Source organism: Hyaena hyaena, unplaced genomic scaffold (assembly GCF_003009895.1).
Source record: "Hyaena hyaena isolate Hyena2069 unplaced genomic scaffold, ASM300989v1 scaffold_102, whole genome shotgun sequence".
NCBI lineage: Eukaryota > Metazoa > Chordata > Mammalia > Carnivora > Hyaenidae > Hyaena > Hyaena hyaena.
The window spans coordinates 1,661,931-1,681,457 of NW_024080734.1; the positions used below are offsets into that span (position 1 = coordinate 1,661,931).

General features: G+C 38.7%; 1 protein-coding gene across 2 annotated transcripts; it reads left to right on the forward strand.

Annotated features, from left to right (window-relative positions):
• The first annotated feature begins 3,406 nt into the window (after positions 1–3,406).
• Positions 3,407–19,303, forward strand: NPM1 (nucleophosmin 1). Of its 2 annotated transcripts, XM_039235724.1 has the most exons (11): positions 3,407–3,575; positions 5,584–5,663; positions 6,445–6,564; positions 6,900–6,993; positions 7,337–7,443; positions 7,555–7,622; positions 12,569–12,626; positions 12,993–13,076; positions 13,764–13,865; positions 16,115–16,189; positions 18,947–19,303. In XM_039235724.1, the coding sequence occupies exons 1-11, from the start codon at positions 3,518–3,520 to the stop codon at positions 18,983–18,985; spliced, it is 885 nt and encodes a 294-aa protein (XP_039091655.1). In that variant the 5' UTR covers positions 3,407–3,517; the 3' UTR covers positions 18,986–19,303. The 2 variants fall into 2 exon arrangements, with proteins under 2 accessions (XP_039091655.1, XP_039091656.1); XM_039235725.1 differs by lacking the exons at positions 16,115–16,189; positions 18,947–19,303 and adding an exon at positions 14,877–15,411.
• Positions 19,304–19,527: the final 224 nt, after the last annotated feature.

Consider the following 19,527-nt stretch of genomic DNA (forward strand, 5'->3'; position numbering starts at 1 on the left):
GAACAGGGAAGGAGCAGAGAGAGAGAATCCCAAGCAGGCTCCATGTTGTCATCATGCAGCCCTATGTGGGGCTGGAACCCACGAACCTCAAGATCATGACCTGGGCAGAAATCAAGAGTTGGCTGCGTAACTGACTGTGTCCTTGTTCCTCTTCTTATGAGGAATCAGCCTTACTAAATTGGGGTTCATCTTTATGACCTCACTTAACCCTTATCACTTCCTCACAGGCTCTGTCTCCTAATATAGTCACATTGAGGGTTAGGGTTTCAACATATGAATTTTGGGGGGACACAGACATTCAGTCCATAACATTTACTCTAAAGCATTATTTCTTAGAGCAAAATTATGAAGATAATTTTAGTGTCCATCAGGGAAGGAATGGACAGGTAAATTATAACACATCCGTATTATGTACTAGTATAGGGAAGTGTCCAAAATATATTCTTGAATAAAGCAAGCAAATTGAAAAACGCAACTTGAATATATGAATCATCTACATTAAAAAAATACAAAAGACCCTCCAACTATATCATCTCTCTGAGTGTATAGATAGATAGGAGACAGTCTGGAAGAAAAAATCACATACAAGTATTAACGCTGATTAACCCTTGGGAATAGGAATGGGAATATGGAAAGAAGGGCACTTTTACTTTTCCACTTTGAATAGGCTTAAATAATTTTACTTTATTTTAAAAAGTGAGCATTCATTACATTTGTGAGTCTGAAAAAAAATGCACTAAGTATTTTTTTAACTGCCTGATTCCATGAGATAATACCTAGTCTAGGTGCTTACAGTTAAGAAACAAATGTATTTCTTTATATAACATGAGGTATGGTTCCCACTTGGCTCAGGCTCTGTGAAAAGCCGTGTTTGAATAATCATGGTCCAGAATCCAGAAAGAAATTACAAAGTAGTTCCAACTTATACTGGCATGGGCTCAAAGAATACTAACATCTCATCCTCCACTCTCCTATAGCTCCTCTTGACACTTTCTCATTCTTTCTCATGCCTACATCTTTTAATTTTTTTAAGATTTTATTTTTAAGTAATCTCAAATTCTTAACTGTAGTGCGGTTGCAGGATTTTTTTTTTTTTTTTTTTTTTTTTTACCTCAGTACCTGGGATTTGTTGTCTCGGCACTTTGAAGAATTAAGAGGTGGACACAGACTGAGCAGCAGGCAGTTTACTAGAGTATAAGAGGAGGAAGGAAGAATGGTATGAAAGCTCTCTGAACAGAGAGGGGACATTCTAAAGTGAATACAGGTGACAATAGGCAAGGGTCTTTGTTTTATAAGGTTTTGGTTACCCACCCCTCCTCCCCACTTCCCTTCCCCCTCATTCTTTCTCAAGTTCTACCCACATTGGCTTGATAGCTCTAGGTGCTGGGCTGTCCATTCCTGGTTGGCTCCTTTCCATTGTAGATGGTCTATGGACATAGCATTCCATGTGGGTCATTTGTTTTATGGTCTACTTGTTTTTAGTCAGGTCATTAGTCAAATTCCTGAAGGGAACCTTAGGGGAAGTAGGTGGTGTCCATTATATTCTTAAGAGGGAACTTATGCCTGAGGGGTTTTGCTGTGGTTGGGCACTCCCAGCATTGTTCCAAACTATATGTTTTTCTCTACCTAAGGACCTCAGATCCTAATCTTTCCCTCTCTGCCTACTGAATCCTATCATAGTCGTCCCTGCCTTTTTTCAGTTCTTTACATATATATCCTTCTAAGTCTCAGGATTTCCTCTAGCAATTGGTCATGCTCTGTATCTCAAAAGATCCAAGAACTAGACTGGTGAAGATTCTTATTCGGTTGAGTGTGGGGAACAGCTTGGTCACATTCACACATTAGTTACCCTGATTTCTCCAAATTTAGAATTATGCTGTTAATTGTTGATTGGGGTACGAGGGTGGCTCAACTGATTGAGCATCTGACTTCAGCCTGGGTCATGATTTCACGGCTCGTGGGTTCCAGCCCGGACTCGGGCTCTGTGCTGATGGCTCAGAGCCTGGAGTCTGCTTGGGATTGAGTCTCCCTCTCTCTGCCCCTCCGCAGCTCACGTTCTTTCAAAAATAAACATTAAAATTTTTTTAAAAAAATAGTTGATTCACACGTATTATAGTTTATCATCCCAACTAGATTGTGTTTGGAGAAAAAGTGGGGCACTGCTGTCACTATTTTTATTCCTTCCAGTATTTCTTAAATTATTTAACCTATTGATGTGAACACGATAATTAGGGGATTTCTTAAAAAACGGCGCTAGTGCCCAGGGGATCCAGGGGAGGGAATCCTGTTTGTGGAGGTGTAGCTTGTTTAGCATGCTGATTTCCACACTCACTCCAAAAGATCTTGAGATCTCTGTATTTCTTATAAGTCTATGCTTTTCCTCACAGGTCAGAACATTCTTAGCAATGTTAAAGATTAAGAACTGCACTGCCTCAGAGACTGGACCCACACATAACCCTCCAAACTCGTTTAGAGGGGTGTTAACATTGGACTTTGGACTAGAGAACTCTGTCTTACCACTTCTGCCATTTGGGCACCTTGCTTCATCTCTTTTGGCCTGTTGCCTTGTCTCCAAACTGGGGATAGGCACATCTGCGTCACAGGATCTTACATGGGGACATAATGTGGGTATAAAGCCCTCTTAAAATCTTGTGTGTCTGGAGCCATCAGGCTCGGTTCTGGCCCCAGCTCGTATGGAAGAGGCTCACTCCGTTCCCATAAGGCCCCCAAATGACATAAAGAATGATTTCAACTTCAGAGATGTTTTCTCAGAAAGGAAAGAGCTATAAAAGCAGTTGAATAAGTCCGGACAGCAGCTACATCCTTTTTCCCCAACAAAGAATCATCAGGAATCTACAGTTTCTGGCACCTGAAGCTTTAACTTTGGGGAAACAATGAACTCTGATCTCAAGCCTTCAGGCAAGTAAAAATCCCGAGGTGGCTATGCCGGTCTGGAGGCCTGCGAGGCACGAAGTGATGGAGAAAGGTGAATCGAGCTGCTCTCTGGCTCACTCGCAACCGGCTCGCTCTCAACACCTAGCACAGCTAAGGACTGCCGTCGCCATTTTGCAGGGTGGGCAGCGCAGACTGCCGGCGCTAGGCCCGCCCGCCAGAACCCGAGAGACGTGTAAGGGTTGGAGGCGGGTAGCGCGCGCTACCAGGGGGAGAGCACGCGTGCGCACAGGCGGCGGCAGCGGAGGGGTGAGGCCGGAGTCCGAGTGCGCGTGCTCGGCGGGAGCCCGCGAACTACCTGGAGGTGGCGGGGGGCGAGGTAGAAAGGAGTGGGGTTGAAGAGCGCTTGCGCGGAGGGCGACGGTCCTGGGAGGGGGGGGCTCCCGAGCACGCGCGCGGAGACGGGACTTAGAAGATCTCGCGAGATCTTCACGGTGCTATATATGTGCGCAGGGAGCCCGCGTCCTTTCCCTGGTGTGATTCCGTCCTGCGCGGCTGTTCTGTGGAACAGTAGTCGTTTCTCTCCGTCCGCCTTCTCTCCCAACTAAGTGCGTGCCACCACCTCATGGAAGATTCGATGGACATGGACATGAGCCCCCTGAGGCCCCAGAACTATCTTTTCGGTAAGTGCTGGGGGGTTGGGGCGAGGCCGAGCGGGGCCTGGTGGCTTTGAGGTGGGGGGGGGGGGGGGGGAATCCCACTGAGGCCTGGGCTGGTGGAGAAACCCGGGCGGGCTGGAGGCCCCGAGGGAGGGAAGGGAGCCTCTGGGGCCTTGCAGCCTAAGGGATGGGAGGCCGGGAGAGGAGGACAGAAGCCTGAAGCGGAGGAAGGAGGGGCGGCCTGGAGCGTGAGCGATCCGAGGCCCAGAGACTGAGGTAACGTAGAACCGACCTGCTCATGGGTCGGCTTTGCTTGGAGCACACGGCAGGGTCACGGCCATGATTTTCTCTTGGAGTGTGTGGTTTCGTAGGCGTGCGATTGCTGGCTGGGGTTTTTCATGTCGGGCTGGAAGCCATGGTGGCCCCTGGTGGCGGGCATGGGTTTCTTTTCGGAGGGAAGGGGTATTTAGAGCCTGGCGTTGGCCTCAAGCCTCACGAGTCCGGAGCCCTGGAGCTGAGATTCAGCCCCGGTGCCTCGGCCGGTTACGGGGGGAAGGGAGGCGCGGCGGGGCGTGAGGAGGCCGCAACCGCTGGGAGCACGTGGTTGCCACGTGGTTGGGGAAGGAGGGGGTGTGGGCACTACATCCGGGGCTCCCTGGTGTCTTGTCACCCGGGACCCTCGGATCCTGGGGCCTCATGAAGCTGTTGGGCGGAAAATGTTGGGTGAAGTGGCGAGTAGAGCCAAAATTCTGGAAGTCTTTGTTCCGTGCTGAACCTCCACGACGGCAGATCTCGATTACAGGGCACTTGTGTCTCAGGTCGGTAAGTGGAAATGCGCCCACCTTGCAGGTGACGATGCTGGCGCTCAACTGAAGGGACTTAAGTTGTGCTTGTAGTTAGAGCCTAGATTGAGCTAAGCGTAAAGCAAGACCCTTGCCTCCAGAGCTGGTGCGTTGTTTGTAAGTATATAGTTTTATTATTTTTGGAGCTAAGCTGGTTTGGAAACAGCCTTTTTGAAAAGATACGAGATGTGTGTAGGGTTTAGTTTGAGTCCGTAAGATCTGGTACGACTTTGAAGTCTTGCTTTCCCTCCAGAAAACTCAGTACCATAGTAGAAAGCGGCCCCCTTGGGTTTTTCAGTCTTAGGTGAACATAATGGTTGAAGCCGGATCTTTGTCAGGCAGGCTGTGAAATAGTGCAGATCTTGTCCCACATTTGTGTTTTCTTTCTTTCTTTTTTTTTTTTTTAATATCCCATGCTGAGATACGTTAGTTGAGATAACATTTAGGCATTTATATACCAGTAGCTGTTAGATGGCAATTAAATGGAATCATTTAATTAAAATGTTATTGTGTCGGTACTTGAAACAACTTGCCTATTGATGGAATGGGAGTAGATAACTCCTACCTTGAAGCTTTTATGACTAGCCCTTTTGAACAGCTGGGGTTTCTGGTCAGTATACCGTATTCCCTCTTTCTTGGGAAATATCCTTACGATATATTTTGAGCATAATTTAATGTACATTTCTGTTAATTTCAAAGATGGAATATTGGTCTCTGTGCCAAGTTTTGATTCTTTCATGTTTGTAGTTTTTCCCTTGTAAATAAAAGTTGTACATGTAGGTGTTTGTGTAACCATTCTTATTTCTAAATTTGCCACTTGTCCTGTATATTTAGGTAGGTAATTATTTTAAACAGTGGAATTTTTATCAACGTTGTGTATTAGACTTAGTGTCAGATACTTGTTTCAGTTTTTACTAAACTCTTGAGTCTGTTTCTACCTAAGAATGGTAATAGTGTAGTTAAAAATGAGATAGTATAGTGGGAAAATGGAATTTATAAAGTCCTGTATTGGTGTTATTTGATAATTTATGGACTCTTGTGTTTAAAAAACCCAGAAAGAGACACTTCTGCTTTGCCATCTGGTAGCTAGAATAGTGTAAAACCTGTTCACAAACTGTTATTAGTTTTTTGGCTACCCTCACTTAAGTTTCAGTCTTAATTCTTCACTATTGCTTTTTTTTCTTTTACAGGTTGTGAACTAAAGGCTGACAAAGATTATCACTTTAAAGTGGATAATGATGAAAATGAGCACCAGTTATCTTTAAGAACGGTAGCTAAGCTTTTCAAAATAAACTAACCTTTCTTGATTTTTTTTCAGTCTATTCCTGTTTGTGTGATATTTTATAACCAAGTACTGTATATACCGGATTATGTGCCTCTGGTGTAAAACTTGGCATCATTACCTCTCATTTAATAATCGTGAAGGGGCGCCTAGGTGGCTCAGTTGGTTAAGCTTCAGACTTCGCTCAGATTATGATCTCATGGTTCATTGGTTCGAGCCCCATGGGCTCTGTGTGCTGACAGCTCAGAGCCTGGAGCTTGCTTCAGATTCTGTATCTCTCTCTCTCTGACTAACCCTCCCTTGCTCACACTGTCTGTCTCTCTCAGAAATAAATAAAACATTAAAAAAAAATAATCATTTGGAGTTCAGTAACGCTACTGTTGAGCTGTCTACACTTACGTACTTTGCTGCTTTGATTGCATTATAAAGCCCTTTAGGGCAGTGATAAATGTTTTTCTTCCATGGTGATTAGCCAAAGACTTACTGTCTAACTTGTAGTCTGTGGCCAGTCAGTAAACAGGTGACCCATACTGTGGGTAGATGATAACCTCTTAACAGTGCCATCAAATAACATTTTTATGCATTAAATTTATTGAATATGAGAAATGATTGGCAAGGACATACAAAACTTGGACAACATTGTGCACAAATGAGTTTTCCGTCCTTGGTGATAAAGGGTTTATAATTCTGGTGTTTTTTTTTTTTAAGGCAAATTTTGGGGGAATTTTAAAATATGAACTAAAGTTGAAATAACTATTTTTGTTCACAGGTCAGTTTAGGGGCTGGTGCAAAGGACGAATTGCACATTGTTGAAGCAGAGGCAATGAATTATGAAGGCAGTCCAATTAAAGTCACACTGGCAACTTTGAAAATGTCTGTACAGCCAACGGTAAGGACACTTAACTGGATTTTATGTCCAGGTCTAATTCTGTTGCATTTATGTAGGTAGGCGCCCTTTAGGTTACACCAAAGACGTAGGAGGAATTTCCTTTGTTTCTTCTAGTAGCAGTGGCTGTGTCTTAAGTCACTGTGGAGTTAAATGGTCAACTCTTGAACATAGTGGTTTACTACTTGTCAGAGGTGGAAAAACAGGTTCACTGGTTTGTTACGTTTGTCTATTAACATTTTCCTAAGTCTGTTATGAACAGGTATTTTACCAAATGTTTGACTTCTGGGTTTTTTTTCTCACAATATTTAGTGATTTTTAAAGTTTTTCCTTTTCAGGTTTCCCTTGGGGGCTTTGAAATAACACCACCTGTGGTCTTACGGTTGAAATGTGGTTCAGGGCCTGTGCATATTAGTGGACAGCACTTAGTAGGTACGTTATGCCTTATTCTGTTGATTCTCTTTAATGCAATGAACTTTGTTCCCCATTTGGATTTTGTAAAGCATGGTTAGTTCTAGTACTGCTGTCTTTATAGGTTGAAATGGAAATACAGTAACTTAAAACTGGAAAAGCCTGGGTTTTGTTTTGTTGTTTTTCATTTAAAACTTAGACTACTTGCCATCAAAGTTGCTTTTAAAAAATTTTTTGAACCCTATTTGCTGGTTTTTTCTAGTTTTTTTTTTTTAATGGTTCTTGCTGTGTGTTATGCCCTTTTTTCCTGAGTTCTTGGCTTGTTAGCTGAGTTTTATTCGTGGCCAATAATTTTTTATTTTAGCTGTGGAGGAAGATGCAGAGTCAGAAGATGAAGAGGAAGAGGATGTGAAGCTCCTTAGTATATCTGGAAAGCGTTCTGCCCCTGGAAGTGGTAGCAAGGTTCCACAGGTATAGGTGTAAAGATCTCTTATTTTGGCTTTTAATTTGGTTATTAAGATCAGCCCTTGTACATGAATTTATGTGTGTATATGTAAATATATATGTAAATTTTTTTTTAAGAAAAAAGTAAAACTTGCTGCTGATGAAGATGATGATGAAGATGATGATGATGACGATGATGATGAAGAGTAAGTAGTGTTCTCTTAGAAACTTGATTTAGCTGTATGGGGAGTAGTTTATGAAAGTTATTTACCATAGTCCTTTATGAAGTTAAGCAATAGTTAAAGGGTAAATGATTAGTGGTCGTCACTTCATTAAGTTAGTGGAGATGAAGGATGTTACTGGGATTAAGAGCCTTTAAAATGTTGCAGTGTGGGAGTGCCTTGGTGGCTCTTTTCAGTTAAATGTCTGACTCTGGCTCAGGTAATGATCTCACAGTTGGTGGGTTCAAGCCCTGTGTCAGGCCCTGTGCTGATAGCTCAGAACCAGGAGTTTCCTTCAGATTGTCTCCCTCTCTGCCCCTCCCCTGTTCTTGCTCTTTCTCAAAAGTAAACATTAACAAAAAAATTAAAAAGGAAATGCTGCAGTGTGTTGCAAATATTCAAGAAAATGTGCAGCGTTTCCCGAATGTATTTGACTAGGTACCTTTTTTTTGAGAAAGATTTAGTGAACATGTGATAAGTCTCTTGGCAAGTCTTCATTGAACAGTTTTATGATGAATGGTTTAGGTGGAAAGAGAATCTGAATAGCTCCAGCAACATTTGTGAATTGTCACTTAACAATTTTTGTCCCTCAAAGGATTTTGGCCCTTGGTTCTGATTGTTACTGATAAAATAAATTGTCTCAAAAAGAGATTTTAAGATTTTCTTGCAGGTTTTAAAATTTGGTTGAAAACGATTTGATAGGTTTATTAAACTTGCTCAGTCTCAGGTAAACAGTTACATGCCCAATAAAGAATAAAATGCTGTTAATAATTGGTCTTTCCTATTTACAGCAGTATCAGTAACTTCTAATAAGTTGAACTTTTAATTGCCTGTCAGCTTTGTTTTTGAGTTCCCAGGTTGGTCTATAAATATTGAAAACAGTTCAAATAGAAGAATTTATATTGAATTATTGAATTCTTGTTCTATTCAAATAGAACAAGAGAAAGACTGATCAAATATGTACTAGTTAATGATCATATTTGGGAGTTAGGTTTTCAGTAACCTCGAGTAGCCAACCTGGTAGTTATTTAAAAAGCCCTTTGGGCAGGACAGTGAAGGCAGAAAGTAGGAGAAGGCCGAGTTGAATGCTAAAAATCAAAATTATCTGCATATCAAACTTAACAAATATAGTTGGTATTTTATTAACTGCTTTTGAGTGTAGTTATCATTAGTAAGAATTAAAATGATACACTCCAAGAGAAGTAGGGGAAATGGGCTTAAAATGGTGAGAAATATGGATGGTGTATGGTGCTTAGTTACATTTGAGTTTATGTAGTCTTTGATTTCAGATGATCTTTGTCTAGGTTTACTGTTGATGCACAATAGCATATTCACTGAGGAGAAAATCTCTTCTAGGAAGGCTTTGCAGTAGGGACCCAATTGTTAACCTTTATTCTGCTTGGGTTTTGGAGGATTTCCTGTCCTTAAAATGGCGATTTTTTTTTTTTTCTGATTGTAACCACAGTGCAGAATAGTCTGCGTTCTTCCATGTCTCTTCTAAGTTGTCTTTAAGTTTGGTAGTAGTTTATGTAGTAAACTACTTCATAACTTCCGAACTTCATTCGGAAGAATGAAGTGTGTGTGCATGTATGAGTATATATTAAGGTCCAAATTAGTAATTTTTCATGTAAAGAAAGAAGGGATGGGTAGTCAGAATATATAGGTAGGCATGGTTAAATAAAACTGCTTATGATCGGGGTTTTATAGAAGTAATTATCATTCTTGTTTCTAGTGTGGGGAGGCACATAAAGGGATTGGGTTCCAATGCCAAAATTGACAGAATCATGACTGTATCTACATGGCTGTATGTGTATTACATGATACTTGACCATTATAGCAAATAAACCCCAGTTCTGGAAAGATGGGTGTTTTCTCTGATTGCACATAGATGAAGTGCTCCCGTTTTAAATTTAGAGATTACGTGTGAGGAAGAAAAGAAACTTTGGCTAGCATATAATGTTGGTATTTCCTCAGAAATCATTCTATAACCACTTCCCTTCACCCAGCTCTAGTTAACCACTAATGTATTTCATCTTTAATAGATTTGGTTATTTTTGTGTATTTCATATAAATGGAATCATAGAATATGTGATCGTATGACTAGGTTTTAAGAATCACATACATTGGGGCACCTGGGTAGCTCAGTTGGTTAAGCATCCAATTTCTTGATTTTGGCTCAGGTCATAATCTCATGGTTCTTGGGATCAAGCCCTACTTGGGATTCTTTTCTCTCTGCCCCCCTCCTGCTTGTGTGCGCATAGTTCCTCAAAAAGAAATAAAAATAAGCTTAAAAAATTATTTCTGTTGGAGCATTCCTAGTACAGGAAAGTCTTGGTTTGCAAGTGTAGTATGTTCCAGAAACATGTTTGTAAATCCAAAGCACTTGTATATCAAAGCGAATTTCCCCATAAGAAATAATGGAAACTCAGATGGTTCATTCCACAATGCAAATCTGTTCATATGAAAATGACTGTAATACTTAAGTATAATACAAAATAATAAAATACAAAATATAAAGAAAAATAAATTAACCTGCACTGTGAAAACCTTCATGGCTGCTGTGTGACAGACTAGAAGAGGGTTATTGTGTAGGACGACTTTAACTACCACTAATGGAATCACTGCTACCTATTGGCCCAATGGAATCTTTTTTGCAGTACAGGATTAATAAACTCTTGTCATATACTCTATTCAGGGTAACTGGCAATAAGGCAGCAGAGGAAAGGGTCTGTATCTGCAGGCAGCCTGACCTAGAATGAAGCAGAGCATTCCTAAGCTTACTCTTGTATGGAAAAGCAAAGGACTGTCCATAGGTGCTTTGAAGTGACAAAAAATATAGTAGTGCCAGTTGTGGGCACCTTCCAAAGTTCTGAGAGATCACTGATTTCTACCAAACAACTGGCCAGAGACAGCATCCAAGCATGGGAGTCATGGGAGTCTCCCATGGACAGTCACTCTGTCCAATCTACAGAGAGAACCAGTGGCTTAGTTGTGAGATGTGATGTTTGGCAACACATACTGTCCTTAACTGCAAGGCATCACAGGTTTATCAAGTTACAATTTTATTACACATTTGCTCATCTTGTGGAACCACTCAAGTTAACTTGAAATCCAAGGTTTGTATCTTGATTTTTTTTTCTAGATTATTAAGAGTGTTTTGATGTTTATTTTTGAGAAAGAGTGTGGGTGTGGGCATGCGGGGAACGGGCAGAGAGGAAGAGAGTATCCCAGGCAGGTTCTCAGAGCCCCACATGGGGCTGAAACTCATAAAAAAACCATGGGATCATGACCTGAGCTGCACTGATTGAGCCATCCAGGTGCCCCAGAGTTAGTTGTGTGTTTTTGTGTTTTGTTTTTTTTTTTAATGTTTTGGGACAAGTTCTTTATAAGATACAACTCATAAATCTTTTTTTCCTTTCTTTGGGTTTGTCTTTCCACTCTTGAGAATATTTAATTTTTTTCAGTTGAAGCACAGTTGACAACAGTGTTACATGAGCTTACATTTTTTAAGTTTTTATGAATTCCAGTTGTTTGTGCTTTTGGTGTCAAACCTAAGAATTTACATCTTTGATCCATTGTAATTAGTTTCTGTACATGTGAGGTAGAGGACTGACTTAAATTAATTTTGCATGTGGATTTCCAGTTGTACAAGCGCTAATAGCCTTTCAACATTAACAGTCTTGTCGCTGTTATTGAATAATTAACGTAAATACAGGTTTATTTGTGGACTCTTCAATTTTATTGATGTAGGTCTATTCCTTCTGCTAAACAACGGTTCTGATTTCTGTTGCTTTGTAGTTCTTGTGGGCTTCTCTTGAAAATACTGAATTTAACTTTGTTCTTTTTCAAGATTGTTTTTTGCTTGCTTTCAGTTCCTTGAATTTTGATACAGATTTTAGGATCAATTTCTACAGAGAAGCCAGCTGGGACTCAGGGATTTCAGTGAATCTGTAGATTAGAGTTGCCACCTTTGTAAGATATTTCTGCTGATCTGTGAATATTAGATGTGTTTGTTTATTTTAGTGTTTTTAAACTATAATCTTCCAATTTTTTAAATTCTTAACTCCTTTTAGTTGTAAAAACATAATCATTTTAACCATTTTTTTAAGTGTACAGTTCACATTGTTTAACAGGTCTTCTTTCATCTAGTAATACTGAAAATCTACTAATTAAATGAAAGCAACTCATTTCTACCTTTCTCTAGCCCCTGGCAACCACCATTTTACTTTTGGTTCTATAAAAAGTATAAAGAATACTTATGATGCGTTATCGTAATGGGATCATACAGTAGGCTTCTTTCTATGACTGTCTTGTTTAATATACTCAAGATTCATCCATATTCAGCATGTGACAGGGTTTCCTTTAAAACTGAATATTCCAATAGTATAAATCGTAAGAACTATCAAAACCTTCAATACTCCATTTAATATAACTTTTTTAGTTTGACTGTTTTTTTTTTTTTAAATTTTTTTTTGTTTTATTTATTTCTAGGAGAGAGAGAGAGAGACAGCGTGAGCAGGGGAGGGTCAGAGAGAGAGGGAGTCACAGACTGAAACAGGCTCCAGGCTCTGAGCTGGCAGTCAGCACAGAGCCTGACGCGGGGCCCGAACCCATGAACTGCAAGATCATGACTTGAGCAAAAGTCAGACGCTTAACCAACTAAGCCACCCAGGCGCCCCTAGTTTATTTGACTGTTAATGGACATGTGGGTTGCTTCTACCTCTTGGAAATTGTGAATAATGCTGTAGTGAAGATGAATGTGCAAAATAGCTCTTCACGATTCTTTTTGTCAATTCCAAAAAGTTCAAAATTTAATACCTTGATTGGCTAAACTTGTTGATGCATCACTTTTTCTATGAAATTGGTTCATAGCCAATAGACTTTTTGGTTTATGAGTGCATTAAATCAGTAAGGATTCATTTCATTTGTAGTGATGATGATGATGATTTTGATGATGAGGAAGCTGAAGAAAAGGCTCCAGTGAAGAAAGTAAGTAGGATCCAACAATGATACAAGGTTGTCAGAAATTGCTAGTAACAAATGATAGAGAAGTTTTTTCTGCTTTTTACCTGTATTTGTAGTTCATGAAAGTTGGCTTGGGAGGAGTTAATGATCTAATATATCTAATATTTTAAAAATTAGTCCTGAGTTGGGGTAGTCTTAAAATTTTCCTAGTAGTGAAAAATGATCTCCTTTCTTTATCCATGTGGCCACTTTAGATATTAGCCCTTGACCACTTTTGTCAGATTGAATTTTTTTTTTCTTAGCATTACTACTTGTGGTTTGGGGCAGTTTTATTTGCATCCCTGTCTGTTACATAGGAGGGCATTGATTAGGTTTAATTTATAATTGCAGTCTATACGAGATACTCCAGCCAAAAATGCACAAAAATCTAACCAGAATGGAAAAGACTCAAAACCATCAACACCAAGATCAAAAGTAAGTGGTATCCTACACCTAAAACACAGTCTTTGTTGAAGTAGTTAGAGAAGTTAAAACTTATACTGTGGAAGAAGCTATTCTGAAATTTGGTAGTGCCTGGAGAACACCTGTAATTGGTGTCTTAAAGCGTTGAGTATGCTTGTTGGTAATCGTCATATATGTGTGATTCCTGGCATTCTAGTGGGAGAGAAAGCCAGCACAAAGATTGTGTTAGAGTTGTCTCCTATTGTTGAAAGGTATTATTTATTGCATAGCAGTTTCTGAACCTTGGTTGCATGTAAGAATCTAACAGACAGTTTACCAGAATCACAGTACCTGGTCTTGGGGATTACTGTTTAAAAGCTATGGGAATGGGCATCAGGCATCAAGCGGCATTGACTTGTTTCATTCTTGGAGCCTTCTGCTTTCACTTTTGATGGTACCCTTTTTAAGTGTAGAACTAATCTGGTGTGAAATATTAAAGCGAACTCAAGCTATTGTATTCCTTTCTTATGGAATGATTTTTAAGAATAAAATAATGATTGTTTAGACATGGATTAATTTATGATAACTAAATTCTGGTTGTATACATTTTACAAGGAAGGATTGTAAATAATGTTTTCCTTGAGAAAATCCAGGCAGGTAGGATGACTCTTGAGAGTATACATCAGTGTATACACTTAGGACCTTTCAACTTTTTTTCAGGGTCAAGAATCTTTCAAAAAACAGGAAAAGACTCCCAAAACACCGAAAGGACCTAGTTCTGTAGAAGACATTAAAGCAAAAATGCAAGCAAGTATAGAAAAAGTGAGTAAAATGATCTTTCCTGAAGAAACTTTTATTAGGTTTATTTCCCCTTCTATTAAAATGCACCTTTGTGAAGGCTTGGGACAATATCTTTCCTTTTTTTTTTTTTTTTTTCCTTGATGTATCTGCCCCTTTTGTGCTCTTGGTTTTCGGAAGTATATTACTTGTTACTTAACATTGATCTCTAGTCTCTAGTGATTTTTTTTTTTTTTTTTTGCGCGTAATTGAAGTTATGTATATTCTTTTATGAAAGAAATACGAGTAAGTTGATTTTAAGATTTCCTTTCTGACTTTGATGTTAAAGGAGTTCAATGAGAACATTTTCCTTTACTTTTTGTTCTGTTTGTAAGATGCTACAGAACCAGCAGAGGGCGTATGAGTCTTATAAAGTTACAAGCAGCTGGTTGCTTGGTACAGTTAAAAAGAAACTACGCATGATTTGAGTCCTTTTATTTGCCTTTTACACCAAGGTATTTCCAGTCAATATATGTGGGTCTTTGACCAATATGCTTACGTTTAGTTACTGTTTGTCTTAAATAGTGGAAACACGAATTTTGCTTTCATCCTACTGCTTTCTTTATTGGGGAACTAAACTTCTTAAACTTTAGTGAATTTGGACTTGGAGAATATGGAATAGAATAATCAGTTTAAATGTCTTAATATTTGAGGAAAGCTGGAATTCTTGAGTTATATTAGACCCTAATATTTGAGAATAAAGTGGAATGGTGAGGGAAATGTTGCTGAACCTTACTTTGCCCATGTTTTTATTGTGTTTTCTAGATTTTTACCTGGCTTCAGTAGATTTCCTTGTACAGTGAAGAGTCAGTTGGAAAAATAACATTTAGAACCAGAATGTGTTTATTGTTTTTGCTTTAGTAATACTGTAAACCTTTCTAGTCTTCCTGGTATCATGCTTTATTTTTATCCCTTGTGTACAGAGCTAAAATGACCTCTTGATAACCCTCCCCCCCCCCATTTTAATGTGGACCTATCTCCTTGGTTTAATTACAGGCGAATTGAACAGTCCTGGGCACTACTGGTAAATTAAGCCCCAAGCTGGGGAAAGAGGAAAAGGAGAGACAAATGTAGTCCATACTGAGTGTCATCAACAATCCAGACTGAAGTCTTCTATTTTAATCTCAAATCCCCTTTCCTGATTTGCCACCCACCCGAGCCCCCTTCCAGACTGGAAGCAATCTCATTCTTGGTCTCCTAAAGCACTTTCATTTGGCTGCTGTGATTCAGTGGGATGATATACCTTCTATGATTTGTGCATTTGCCTCACCTCTTTGACCGTGTTTTAATCACCTTTGTATCTCCTTAGCTGCTCAATAAATATTTGAATGAATCAAATAAGAATGTATGTGACAATAATTTGAAACTGGGAATTTATAGTGAGGTTTATGTTCTAGGTGATAGAGGCAGTTTAAGAATCCCATACCGTATTTCTGACCACTTATTTTGTACTATGATTCCTTTGGCATTCTAAAATCTTGATTTTTTTTTTTTTTTTTTAATGCATAGATGATTCAGGTTACATGAAAAATGAAAATTTAGTTACCAGAATAGGAAACAAAAACCATAGACTTTGTATATTAAAGTAATTCAAAACTAGAAATGATTATAAACCCCAAGGTACTTTCAGTGTTTGAAAATATTTGTTGATGAAATATTTTGAAAATAACTTGGTGTTAGTACTATTGTGGTTTCTCTCCTATGTTTATAATTGAAGGAGATGTAAGTTTTAGAGATCAATGAAATATAGGACTGATGTTTTGTCTTGCTTGGACTCCTATGCCTCTTGAACTGACTGCAGATTAGCGTGCTGGACCTAGGTTCTTAGTATGTATTAAGTGATGTTCAAGTTTGATCTCTTTGTATATGGTACTCTGGGGTATATATTTGTTCTCCATTTGACTCTGGGTGGTATATAATAGGCAAGCTGACATTTGAGTGCCTGAAGAATCTCAGTTGAAGCTTATATTTTGTAGTTTTAGAGTGGTTGGAGAGAATTTGAAACTTTGACAAACCTATCAATATAGGAGTACTATGAAAGACTTGGGTTCTAAATAACATGGTCCAGTAGGTCTTTCTGGGCCTAAAACACTCAGTATTATTAAAATAAAAGAGTTGAAGGGATAAGGAATGAACCAGTGATCCATGTAATAGTATGCAAATCTGTGAGGAGTTTCATAATATCTCAAGAACAGTGTTCCTATACTCAAAACTCTAATGCTTTTGTTTCCTAGGGTGGTTCTCTCCCTAAAGTGGAAGCCAAGTTCATCAATTATGTGAAGAATTGCTTCCGGATGACTGACCAAGAGGTAACTGAATTTTCAGGAGACCTGACCAAATCCAGATTTTTCAATAGGATTTATTTATGATTATTTTCTTTAAGTGTTGGCTTCTTTTAAAAGGTTCCTAACCACAGACAATACTTCAGATTAAGTACATGGAAACTCTTAAGAATTTAGATGGCAGAGATTGAGAAGATAATTTTTTAGTACATTTTTCTCAGTTTTTATATAGTTGGTAAATTATCTTGGTTACTGAGCAGTTTTACTTCGGGTACTCTGTTGACTAAAGAAATATGCTGTGGTTTCCTTGCTGCTGCTCCATTTGACTACTTGAGGTAGTCTGATCTTTTGTGTGCTTGGGAAACACATTTTACTGAAAATAATGTTTAAAATCTGGAAGCAAGCAGTTAAGTTGTATACTCAATATATTATCAATGTATTAGCTTAAGTCAGCTGTTAATTTGTTTTACATATTGTTTTTGTTAGTAGAAGGATATTGATGGGTGTATTTTTATTTTATGGTTGCTGACTCAGATTGTAAAGGAAAATGTAAAAGCAGGTAAGGGTGCTAGGCTCCTTGTAGATACAGAACATAATGCTGTTTTAAATGATTTTTTGTCAGGAATCCCAAAGCCTTCTGTATTCAACTTTTTTTTAGTAAGAGAAATTTTCTACTTTAGATAAGCTGCTTTCCTGCCACACTAACAAGGAAGCCTAAGACCTATCTCCCACTAATGCCAGAGAAAGTGGTAAAATAAAATGTGATTAAAATTCAGGGGAAGATAAAATAATAAATAACCAGAGTTTATAAAGGCCTTCCACTCAAGAGTGTCTGTCTTGGAGCTAAAGTGAACTCACTGCGATCAGAAGTATTTTCTGACTCTGAAACTGGAAGCATACTGGGCAGGCGCCTGGGTGGCTCAGCCTCGTTTGAGAATTGGATTCTTTGATTCTGGCTCACGTCTTGATCCCATGGTAGTTGGATAGAGCCACCTGTAGAGCTGAGTGTGGAGCCTGCCCTGGATTCTCTTTCCCTCTCCCCTGCTCACACGTTTGCTCTCTTTCTAAAATTAAAATAAAAAATTAAATGGGAAGCACATTTTCAGGTGCCAGGATAAAATTTCTACAATATTAAAAAACAGTTTCAATTATTACTGTAGAGATTATCAAAGCTTAAATGCTTCATGTTTTTATGGCATGCCTAAAGATACAGGTAATCACAATGTATAAAAAATTACTTGTATAATTTTTCTTGTGAAAAAGTTGCTAATGAGGATATGGCCAGTAAAGTCCCTTCCATATATGACTTGGAATTTACTAGTATATCTTTGCATAAGCTCCTGAATTAAGAGCTAATGAAAACAGTTGTAGTGTTCGTGTATGTGGAGAAACTACAGATGAAATTTTATGTAAAGATAGTGTTTACTGAAAACAGTGATGATTCTGCAAAATTCTTGAATGATCAAGAGGATTTTTGTGAGACTCTCACATTTTGATATTCAGTTCCCTTGCATTTGATAATTCATCAAATAAAGCCTACTTATTTCTTAGTTTTAAATGACTGTTTAGCAGGATTTTGTAAATTCAAAGTTCAAAAAAAATCACTAACCTGTACTCTGTTGTTTTAAAGGAATTTGTTGAATCCTGTAAAGAATTGACAAACATCAAGACTATTTCATTTTTATCTATTTTAAAAGATTTTATTGGGTTGTTTTTTTTTTTTAATGTTTTTTATTTCTGAGAGAGAGAGAGGCAGTGTGACCAGGGAGGGTCAGAGAGGGAGGGAGGTACAGAATCTGAAACAGGCTCCAGGCTCTGAGCTAGCTGTCAGCACAGAGCTGGATGCCGGGCTCAAGCCCACGAACCGTGAGATCATGATCTGAGCCCAAGTTGGACGTTTAACTGACTGAGCCACCCAGGTGCCCCTAATAGATTTTATTGTTGAGTAACTTCTGCACCCAGTGTAGGGCTTGAACACACAGTCTTGAGAGTCACATGCTACACTGAGCCAGCCAGGCACCCCAAGACTATTCTTTTTAAAAAGGACATTATTTATGAATAGGAAACGGAATCTCAACTTGAAGTGGATAATTAAATATACTTAACCATGATTCATTTGAAGAATGATTCTTTTTCGTGGATATTCATGCTAGCATGAGAACAAGTATAGGTTTCACCTTGTGTTGAAGGAAGGCATAGAAATGGAGGGATGCTCTTTTTTGTCAGTAGACATTTTAAATCATTAAGGAATGGAAAAGCCGGTTATTCCTTAGAAGATGAGTGTCTTAAGTGTTTTAACAAATCAGATAAGAGCAAGGCTGAGTAATTTAGTATATTTCAAGTGCAGATAATTCTTTAGTGTGTGTTCTACAGGCTTAGAAATTGTAAATATATTTAACTGTGTCACGGAAATACATTTAACTGCATTTTCTGTTATTTCTTTGTGCTAAGTCTGGCAGCCCTAAAGCAGATGACAATAGGGAACATTGGCCAGACTGGCCTCTCTACTCTTTCATTTATGTAAGCTGTTAAATGCAGTACTGGTACCATTGACTTCGCTTACGAAGGTTTACATGACTGTCTGATTTGAAGTATTTGAAAGTAAATTATGTCTGAGTATAAATTTTCTTGCAGTCGGTTCTTAATTATCTAGAGTTGAACCTTTTTGGTGGTAGGACGAAAAATAATAGATATGTTGAACTGTACAAAGAAACATGCTTTAATTTATTGGTGTCTGTGAAGTGCTGTGGTTCTTTTAACCACATTTCTTTTTTTGTTTTCCAGGCTATTCAAGATCTCTGGCAGTGGAGGAAGTCTCTTTAAGAAAATAGTTTAAACAGTTTGTTAAAATTTTCCGTCTTATTTCATTTCTGTAACAGTTGATATCTGGCTGTCCTTTTTATAATGCAGAGTGAGAACTTTCCCTACCGTGTCTGATAAATGTTGTCCAGGTTCCATTGCCAAGAATGTGTTGTCCACAATGCCTGTTTAGTTTTTAAAGATGGAACTCCACCCTTTGCTTGGTTTTAAGTATGTATGGAATGTTATGATAGGACATAGTAGTAGTGGTGGTCAGACAAATGGAAATGGTGGGGAGACAAAAATATACACGTGAAATAAACTCAGTATTTTAATAAAGTAGCACTGTTTCTCTTTCTATTATTTACCCTTAAACTTTGTCAAAGAACTAAATGTACATAGGCAAAAGTATCAGATAACACCTTAAAATCCCCTGAGAAAAACAGTCCCTGCCCTAAACCTTCTAAATTGTTCTGCTGCTTTATTCTTCATTGTGAGCATTTAATGATTCTACTTCCCTATCTCCTGATAATTGGTAATTATGACCATGCCAACATGTTTCCAGA

Bases quoted from the DNA above. Each gene is read 5' to 3' on its own strand.
- NPM1 (XM_039235724.1), top strand. From the start codon at position 3,518: ATGGAAGATTCGATGGACATGGACATGAGCCCCCTGAGGCCCCAGAAC. The intron at 3,576-5,583 runs GTAAGTGCTGGG...TTTCTTTTACAG, and splicing joins GCCCCAGAACTATCTTTTCG to GTTGTGAACTAAAGGCTGAC. The intron at 5,664-6,444 runs GTAGCTAAGCTT...TTTTGTTCACAG, and splicing joins ACCAGTTATCTTTAAGAACG to GTCAGTTTAGGGGCTGGTGC.